At 37.9% G+C, this 10,742-nt stretch overlaps 1 protein-coding gene across 2 annotated transcripts in view; it reads left to right on the top strand.

The window, feature by feature from the left end:
* Positions 1-4,963: 4,963 nt before the first annotated feature.
* Positions 4,964-10,742, top strand: part of LOC124171842 (macoilin) — a 43,748-nt gene continuing 37,969 nt past the window's right edge. For both annotated transcript variants that reach the window (XM_046551200.1, XM_046551199.1), the window contains exons 1-4: positions 4,964-5,178; positions 5,521-5,662; positions 5,895-6,021; positions 10,570-10,699. In XM_046551200.1, the coding sequence (XP_046407156.1) occupies positions 5,099-5,178; positions 5,521-5,662; positions 5,895-6,021; positions 10,570-10,699 (479 nt within the window). In that variant the 5' untranslated portion in view covers positions 4,964-5,098. The remainder of the gene's footprint in view (positions 5,179-5,520; positions 5,663-5,894; positions 6,022-10,569; positions 10,700-10,742) is intronic.

Here is a 10,742-nt window from a genome sequence, read left to right as displayed (position 1 = left end):
CTCATCGCAATGGCTTATCTCGTCTTCGGAAAGAAAATTTTCAAGCACAGCGAATTCCGAATACGTTAAGCCATCAGTTGAAGAGAGCATCACACACACATTGAGTGCACACCCGTGCATCGTGAAAAATTTTGGCTCTCTAATGCAAGCCTCTTTTCCAAGCAGTCGCATGTATAACGGTATTGCATACCGCCAAGGAAACGCAGAAAGTCCGGAACCCCCTACTAAAAAATAAACGACTATATTCCGCCCCTGCTACCGATGATAATTTTTCCTATCAATGCGAAACACTCTCTCAGCCACCAAATGTCATTGTGCAGCACTGCACAGACTAGGGTGAGTATAGTATTAGGACGGAAATGGGAAACTCCGGGGTAAAGGGGTGGACATATAATTGCCTCTGGCATTCATCTTTTGATGACTCTACCTGGTCCTTCACTAAATTTGGCTGTGAAATTGCAGATAATGTGCTAAATGCACTGGAAAGCCATGAGGGGAGGGTGTACTTATGGAAGGAAACCTGTGAAGGCAGACAAACCTCTCCATCACGAGAATAGGGTAGTTTCCTTCATCAAAGAAACCGAAAGGCATTGATTGCGATTTGTTACCCACAATTACTGTATTCATAATATACAAATTATTTCGTTTTAGAAATACCGGTTTAGATGAATGGCAATGGTCCATTTTTATCCTCATTTGAAAAGGGCCAGATTGGCGCCCATGCGATGCCACTCCACATGACGTCACAGGGACCTAGTTTCTATAGGAGAAAATAGGAGTTATACATCGTCTGAGATTACCAATGCATGCATGAGGCGCAGAGCTCAGGGAAACATGTCTTAATAATCACCTATTAAAACTGGCTAAGGTCGGAAAGTTTTCTTCATTTGATAAGGTATTAATAAACCTTTTTTAAGCCAAGCGCTACCAGCCAGCAAGGTACTCAGCTACCCTCTAGCATCCTGCGTCCTATCAGCGCTCAGAGCCTCGATCAAGGTCACCTCACAAGGCGGGAGGGGGAACCAGAAATACGTCACACGGAGAGATTTCCTTACCCGTAGCGTTTTCGCGCGCTTGAAAATTTTCACTTTTCATTTAATCGCAAAAAATAGATATCGTCATTTAAAAATCTAAAAGCGTGAAATACGTACTCCAGGAGTAATAATCTTCCGATATAGGCAATAAAAAAATAATATGAAACCACCCTATTGGATTCAGTGGTGGATACTTATGCGGGGCGCAGGCAGTGCGTGCCCCCCCTTCCTGGTAGCCTAGCTGGTGGCCACTATCCTATCCATCTTTCCAAATTTGTTGTGAGGCACTTGGTCTGGATGTTCCCTGCAGTTAGCCAATTATTTTCCTCAGTTATTATTTGTGAGATTTTAGAATGTGGTTTGCCATTCATTGGCTTCAGAGAGAGTATAGAGACTACACTATTGGTTGGATAAAGATATGTCCCTGGGCATTCTCCACACGGAGAATTCCGCCGAGAATTGGCCCTTGCAATATTTTCACTGAGTTTTATTTTGACACTACTCATTTCGTTGCTACAAACAACATACCTACCTAATCAAGTTTTGATAACACTTGATAATGTTGTTTGTATCAACGAAACGTGTAGTGTCAAAATAAAACTCAATGGAAATATTGCAATGTCCAATTTTACTTATGTACATATACATATTAAGAACTTCCACCACATCGTGTCTAACATCATACAAGATACATGTGACAAAAGCGTCCTCTGGTAGGTTCAGACAATTGCAGATTAAGTGAGGGGGGAAGGATATAGGAGGGCAGCCACTCCCATGATTTCTGGAAAAAATTAAAAAATGGAAGTCTTTAAGGTAACACTCCAGTGAAAAATTTTTTTAAACCAGCTTAAAAACAATTATTGAAACAATTAATTACCATCTAAAAGGGAACTTATATACTCATATTAGACCTCAGATGAATTATTGCTAAGAGGTGTTGTACAACACCAAGACATAGTGGAAAGTGAAGAACCACTTCCCCAAAACTAAGACCTAACACATTCAATGCGGGCCCGATTTTCATTATAGTCGTCAAAATAAGAAAGAAAAATACAGGGAGGTTTCCTTGCCTTAACTTCCGCTCAAATACTGCTTTTTACAAATGGCGCACACGGTTTGCACAAGCTTGCTGAAGGCCATACACACGATCAGAAGACTCAGTAGTGGATATTAGTCACGTACGGAGGCGGCTAAAGGGCTTCCGGCCCGATCGGTAGAGCACGTCAATTGAATTGCTCTGCATGGAATGTGTTAAACCATCCATAGGTCTAGGGTACCTGCATTTGGGGTCACCCATTAACTGACTAAATTATGATTAATGAGATACGTAAATGGTGACCAATGTTAGTCTCACCCCACCCATTTGCTAGGTCTACTAGCATTGGTCACCAAATACGTATCTCATTAATCATCATTTAGTCAGTTAATGGGTGACCCCAACTCACTCACTCACAGCCCTGAGGACGATGACCGAGTCGGACATCGAAACGTCGGCAGTTATGGAGTTCCTGACCCGGTGGCGATCCCGAGAACTCTTCACTAAGTCCATTTGCCGGGAAAGCACGAAATCTTTCTTCACATAACATATATACTATAGAATACAATTCATCGCTCCATGTTTAAAGCAAAATTGAGGTTAACTTGTAGAGTGATACTGTATTATGTATTTGGGGAAAATGTCGTTAATCCACTACCATAAAATACCTATTCTCAACACCAGCCATAGGTTATGGTCAGGGATATGATTTTAGCCGGTGTGATTTCACCTTTCATGGCATAGTTGTATTCATTGCCCTTCCACATCTATTGAAGGAATGGACCAATTATTCTGAAAATATATTAAAAATGCAAAGTCAGTGACACATAATGTGATTCAACCTGGAAGCTGTTTTGGTTAAATAAGGATAGGGTTCACCCCAGAATAAGCCTCAGATATGTGATTTTTGCAATCATACCTAGCATAGAGAAGCCGGTTCCTTTGGCTAGGATGCCATGCACTGCAACACTTTGATCACATACAATAAACAGCCCTCACCCTCAGTATTACTCCTTCAACTCTGAAAACTAAAGAGTGATGCTCAAGAATGATCTGGCTGAGTATTGTCTTAAGGATGTGGAAGACATGGTGCTTAGAGCGAGTCCACTAAACTTTAAGACTGAATTCTTTAAGGTAGTGTCAACTATAGTCAAGTATACTTTTGATAAGAGGAGACAGCCATGGGGAAAATACATCATCAATTTTGTACAGAGGCGTTACTAGGCATATTTTTTGGGGGAGGATGGGATGCCGAACCCTCCAGGCAACAGGGGTTCCGGGAAATTTTTGATAAATGACATGCCTGGAAATACATTTTACAACATTTTGGCAATTAAAATTTAACTTCAAGCAGATTCAGTTATTGAATGTCAAAACTGGACAATAGTTTTCAATAATTTTTAATTTTTCGAGGCTTTGGGGGGTATGCAGGTTGCCTATTTTGATTATATAATTAATTAATGATTAATATATTTTTTTCTAAAGGCATTCATGTCATTAAATCAGTTTTATATTACATTTGCATGATGCTGAAAGTAAAATTAATTTTTGATTATTGGCAGCCATTTTGAAATGTAGGTGTATCAAAAAATGGAGACAGAGTAGGGTTGCCCTTGAGCCAGTGATTTCCTCATAAGTTGTATCACGATTCACCGGTAGCCACGGTAAGGCAAAAAATTTTTGGGGGATCTGAAGCCTCCCCAGCCCATTGGGATGCTTACAGATGGTTAGACACAAGCAGAAGACAGAAATCACTTTGGATGAAAATTTATCCATAGTTATACAGTGACCTAACGAGGTATATCCTTTGGGAGGGGGCGATGGGATGGCTTGGGGTGGGGACCCCCCCCCCAGGCAATGGTAAAAATAAAAAAAACATGCCAGGATGTACATATTATATCATTTTGGCACTAAAAAATTAACTTTTAGCTGATGCAGTTATTAAATTTCAAAACTAGATAATAGTTTTAAATAACTTTTTTATTTCTTTGAGGCTTTGGGGGGGGGGGGATCTATCCCCTCAAACCCCCCATAGTTATGCCACTGCTGCTATCTCTGCAACACATCTTATGGTCCATAAACTTTCTTCCTTATTCAATATATGGCATCAACTGCTGTCTACTTGTATCCCCAGTTATTCAGGTCATGCACCCTGGCCTCAGGTATGATAATTCTTCTCTGGACACATTGAACATTTTCAGACACCTGGACATGCCTCGATGGGATTATAATGGATGCCTTCAAATGAACGTGTTGTGCACAACACTAGTGTAGGTGGAGATGGATGAAGGGTTTGAAGAAACGCGGATATACCTAGGGATGCAATGGACATTCTTCAGACGAATCTGTAAATTATTGGAAATCCACGGACACCCTGCTACGACTAAACTCACCTAGTTCACCAAATATAACTATGCATAATGTGCCATTAATTCACAGGGTCATCAATCATAAAATTGCTGCAAAATTCTTAAAAATGGGTCCATCTTGTTGAAAATGGTGAAGTCTTTTTATAGGCCGAACAAGGTATTTGTTAGTCAGCCCAAGAAGCTCAATTATAATTCTATATTTACCAGCTGAATTTTGTCAGGTAACTGGCAAAAATTTTGTATTGAATGAAACGGACGTTAACTAGACCTTAAATCCGAGAAGTAGGTCCGTGTTTCAGTGATGTAGATTTCACTCCAATACATATTAGTTAAATGAAGGTCTCTTAAGTTGAGTTTATCACGACCGATTGCCAGCACGAAACAGTTCAAAAATCCCGCCACCTAAATATTGCGCTGCAATATTGAGCGATGTTCCGAGCTACTACTCTTTCATACCACCCGGAGGTTCATTCATCGCCATTACCGCCATTACTATCCTCCAGCCAATCATGTAATTTCACCGACGAAGAATCACGGAAAATACCTCAGATGACAACAAGAAGGATTCTCAGCGCAACAGTCCTCCGGATCAGGAGAGATCGTTTTAACCTGTTGTGGATATTTACAATCACGATTGGTCAGTGATAGGTTCAAGGAATATGAAGAGACGCAATGCCGAATGCGGAAAACTTCGGAGACCTTTAAAGAGGAACAAAATTACTGAAGGAATTTACGGGAGGTATGGATGGTGCCCATATGCGTATCAAAATGGCGGACTCAAAATACTATAGGACAATGTTACTTTGGTTTAATACATCGATATCCCTAGTAGTATCTTTCGAAATTATGGAAAATGTACCAGTATTTTGGTTGGACATTTCATTAGGGGTGACTTAGGTCACCTATGCATGTTGGTATCATGTCATTTGTTGTCAGCTGAGCCCACCATCAATATTTACTGATTGTCTAATGTTTACCCCCTTGTTTTTATCGTTAGTTATGCAAGTGAGATTTGTAATTCTCTGCTATATGTTTTTGTTGTGATCGTGTGATTTTAATCTCTATGAACGCTCTGTTACAGTACCCTTCTCTACCTGAAATTTCTTGTGCTATGGGCTCTAGTGCTACTAGCAGATTTCATATTAGAGTTTCGGTTTGAATTTTTGTGGCCCTTTTGGATGTTGGTTCGAAGTGTTTACGATTCATTCAAATATCAGGGCTTGGTAAGTACACATGGCATTTAAACATTCTCATTGCCTCCAGTGGATTTTTTTTCACATCAATTGTAACAATGTCTGTTCGAGTAGAGACACACTTTTTGACTTTGCACTGTATTGATTTTTTGGAAACTATTTAAATTATTATTATGGCTAATCGACGGTTTAAATGTGGTACTTAGGTGTAATAGTAGGTATCATGCTCTTCAGTGTGTAATGCATTGTTTTATCTTTTCAGGCGTTCTCCGTTTTTTTCATTTGTATCGCCCTCACTTCTGATATGATTAGTTTCTTTTTCATACCAGTTCATTGGTTGTTTTTTGCAGCCAGTACTTACGTATGGGTGCAGTACGTGTGGCACACAGGTGAGTTCCTATTTCGTATTATCTCAACAATTGCACTACGCGCGGTTAAGAATGCTTACAAACCTCGTTGCGGATTGTTATAAGTTCTGGGCTTTTTTTCACGAAATAACCATATGTAATGGCCTAAATATGTCAGTTTGATATTGTGATGATGAATTAGTTAAAACCTAGACATTAGTCATCCCAATGGGCACTGGAAATTTTTTTCACTGGCGATGTGATAAAGTTATCATGGATGTCATTTTGGAAGGAAATGGTTAGCCGATGATGAAATAGTTTTAACATTCCTTCAACGGTAATGTTTCAGTGTGTGAAGTATATTTTATTTTCGTATCTTGGTAAAGTAGCAGTTTTTGCGTAAAATCCATGAATTGATGATGAGCATTCTATGTGCTTATGTTGTAAATTGCTGGTGAAAAATGTATCCTGCTTTATGTGAGTATTCTTAATGAAAAGTAAATCATTTGCAGTCATAAAGAAGGTAATTGAATGAATCGCATGTGTGAATTTTTGAATGGATTATCTGAACTCTCTGGTTTTGACCAGGGAAGGGATGTTTGGATCCTTGGACATTTAGAAGATAATTGATTCCAACTTTTCACTCTGTTGTGCTTGTTTGTGTGCTGAATCCTTCAAATCCATAACTAAATTTAATAAAGTGCTGTGCAATCACTGGATCATGTTTATTGTTTATATCCCTTGAAAGAGATTTAAACATATGTAAAAAAGGGCAGTTTTTGGTCTGAAACATATCACCAATATTCTTAAAACATTTTCACTGAACTGGATCAAATTTTTGTTTTGATGTCTGCTTGCCTGACTGAAGAATTCTAATCAGTATTCTATACATGTAATCATTGTGGCTACAACAGTTGCATTTTGGAGCCCAATTATCATTTAAGTGGAGAAAAATCGTCAATGTTGACACGAGTGTCTTCTTCACCATGTTGGAGTAAGATGTTGTAAATTCATATTCTGTGTAGAAAGCAATGTTTATTATGTCGGTTGAGAATATATACAATGCTAAGCATTGATAAGACATGACATTTCTTGTTTTGGTGAGGAATACTTTTTTTGTGCTGAAAATGGTCGTAACTACTGCCTTAAGGCCTTAATTTGTCAGAAGTACAAGTCTCAAATTATCCCTAGCATCTATATTCACTTTGTAGCACACTGGTAATAACACAAGAAATAGTAATATTTCATGAGTAGTTATAGATAACATGATTTTCCTTTTGTAGTCCATAGGTGCATAGTATTTGGCTTATGCCGATGAATAATTGTATGCTCTGCTTGTGATATTTTATTTTACATGAGTATCAATTAAAATATTACTCAAATGGCGTAAAACTCATGTATGATGAACATTCATATGGCAAAATTTTACAAAATCTCCATATTCTCTTCCGTATAAGTAGTCAAAGCTGCTCCCTGGTCTCGTATCTGTCCCATTCGTTATCTACAGAGAAAAACTTCCTGTAAGAACCTTGTTGTAGACTAGGGGTGCTCGCTCCTTCTCTAGTGCGTGTATGAGCTCCTCTGCTTCTCATTAGTATGTATTCTGTACTGCTCCATGGAATGCCTTCAGTCATTCTATCTTTCTAGTAGAGGAGATTCACAAAATGCCTACTTGTACCTTGTGCTAGGCCTTTCTCCCTTAGATTTTATGGGAGGTATTGTTAGTCTTCTGTTAAAGCCGGCTGGCCTCGGTGGCGGTGGGGTAAAGTCCTCGCCTGCCAAACTGTAGGTCGTGGGTTCGAATCCCGCCTGGGTAGGTGATCCATATCCAGGGCATGGATGTTTGTGTTGTACTTTGTTAATATTGGAAACCCTCGTTGTAAAAGGCCGTTATGTGCTGTTTACGGGGGATGTGATAAAAAAAAAAGCAGTGGAAAATTTCGGCGAACTCCTCCAGGTTTGAGTAAGAGGGAGTCTAAAGGAGTCCGTCATTATAGTTTTATTTAGTCTCTTTCCCATGCGATGGATAATTTTGTAAATTTGAAGGATGCAGATTCATTAAGTCTTTCTTCCCAATTATAATGTTGAATAAGGTTTTCTTTAGAGTGAGTTGAGATACTGGGATTGAGTGGAATATGTTCTTTTTGACTAACAATGAGAAAACCTAATTGTAGCAAGTGAAAGCACAGCAAGTAAATAAATTGGGTCTCTTTTTGGCAGATCATCAATTTGGCTCATTAAGCATGGTGGTGCATCAATTTGCACGCAAATCATTTAACTCTGTTCTGACTATCAGAATCATGTTTTCATCCATATATTTTAGTTTTAATGCCCTGCACAGCATTCTCAATAATTCCGATAAGATGAACTGATATTTATTTTATGGTTGGATAATACTTAGATTCCCTTGAGCATTTGGAAAGGTGATGATTTGATTTCTCTTACGAACTGAAATAAATTATGGTGGTGATCATCACTACAACACTGGATAGTAATCATTATGTTTTTTATAATAATTATAGACAGTGCGGTATTAGTTCATCGACTGCTGTAATTGTGAATTCTACAGCATTAAATATCATGCAAAAATAAATCGTGGCATCACAGAAATTAACATGATGGATGAACCTAATTCCCTTTGTTGATGTCTTTTTCATGGTAAAGAGGCACTTTGTAATTGACAGTTTTACATGAAGATTTGTACATGTACTCATGCGTTAATGCTGTCTAACAAAGGGAGACCACATACCTTGCTCCATAGTTTACCACGCTGTATTTTTTAATGGAATTTTGAATGGCAAATGCATCTCAAATCTGGTAGTGGTTCCATTGAATGGGCCTTAGTTTGGTTTTGATTAATTAATTTTCATGCGGTACTTTTAACGTACGTTATATAATTCCCAAATAGCTCCATCCGCATCAGATGGGTCAGTTAGTGTAGTGTTTAGTGCCATTGACTCCCAATGCAGGGGCCAGGGTTTGCGGTTCAATGATGGCATAATAATTTATTGTCTTCAGTTTCATCATATGGTTACAAAGGGATATTTTTTGCAGAAGGCATGGTCAGGAGATAAATATTTTTTCATCATTATGGCTTTTAGTAGAGGTGGTACTTCATTTTGACGAACCATTCACTTTGAACCTGTTTAGTAAAAAGAACAGTTCAAAATATCTTTTCACCGAGAACAGTCAGGGCCATTCAGGTAGAAAATATTGTTAATTGGGTGTTTACAGTATATGAAAGCTTAGTTTGGTATCATGTGGTTTGTGCAGCATGTTATAGTAATTTCAAGCAAATTCTGTCCCAGGCCTTCCATTGGTTATCCATGTGCAGGTAAATATCTGCTGTCCACTTGTAGTATAAGCCTGAATTAATATTTATCAATGCAGCATCTGATGTTATTCTTGTGTTTAGCACCAGAAAAGTTTTCAAAGGCTTCTCTTATGAGGAACTTAGACTTTTGTAAACAGCTAACTATTCTTTCAAAATATTTTGAGTGAAAACATAATTTGTAAATATCTCTTTTAGACTCTTCTGTGAGATATTTATTTTTCCCCTCATTACAGCTTAAGTCAGTTATCTATCCAGTCAAACAATGCAATTGACGGGCAATAATAGCATGTGTAAGATGGTGAAAAATAATCAGTTTCATTGCCAAATTAGTACTTTTGGTAGAATGCAAAAAAATAGTAAAATATGTTACAGCCATGGATTTCTGTATCATATTTAAGCATTTTAACATGGAAAACAAAGGAAGAGTTAATGTTTAAAGGCGTATTTATGTGCAATTAAGCGAAGTGGTCACAATATATGTAATACATAAAATATTGCGACGTGAAAAACCTAATGTCATCAAATGAAATCGCCCTAGATAAAATATTTTTTGCATTCCTTTGAAAATGATGCATATATGCCTCTGTAGACTTTCTCCTAAAGAGTACTAAGTCCTTTCCCTTTCTTGTCTAACTACACTACAAACAAGTAATTAGAGGAAAGTTGGAGCCAAATTTGTGTTTCCAAAAATCGCCAGTTCAGACCTCTTAAAGCAATACTAAGTAAAAGATTAACCCAGTTAAAAGTTAATATCATCATGAATGATTTAATCAAAAAATTAATAGTGGATATAACATAATTTAACAATTTCTGCATAACTTTTCCGTTTGCTGAAACAAGATTTTTTCATTAGTATAACGAATCAAAATAAAGTTGTAACCTATGTTTAAATTAACTTTGAACCATTGTAAAAATTACGAACAGATTACTGATCCGTGAATACAATACGCATGTGACCTGTGAAGGAAGTGGGTGCAGTATGTGATGAAAGTGTAAGCACATTGCCCACCTGATGAAAAAAATTGAAGGAAGTGTCACGCAGAAAAAAACTTATTCTATGCCATTTGGCCTAACATTGACCAAAGAAAGGGTATTCCAAAGTTTATGAGATTGTAGTTATTTGTTAAATTGCAACTGCTGTAGCCACTCAGTCTCTTAGACTGTCTGTGAACCCTTAACCATTAAAGTTATGTGGTTTTTGTGTGGAAAGGTGATAAGCTTGTAAGAAACTTACTCTTGTCTTTTGTTTTTTTCAGAAAAAGGAGTCTGTTTGCCCACAATCATTTTATGGCTGTTATTTATTTATATTGAAGCTGCGGTGAGATTGCGAGATCTTCGTCATCTCCCGTTTCACCTTGACCTATGCCGACCCTTTGCTGCGCATTGGTATGATTGGTTGAGGTTTTACTTTTGGTCTAAAAACGTGTAC

The sequence above is a fragment of the Ischnura elegans genome, chromosome X (genome assembly GCF_921293095.1).
Source record: "Ischnura elegans chromosome X, ioIscEleg1.1, whole genome shotgun sequence".
NCBI classification, from domain to species: domain Eukaryota; kingdom Metazoa; phylum Arthropoda; class Insecta; order Odonata; family Coenagrionidae; genus Ischnura; species Ischnura elegans.
This window is presented reverse-complemented; position numbering and strand designations above follow the sequence as displayed.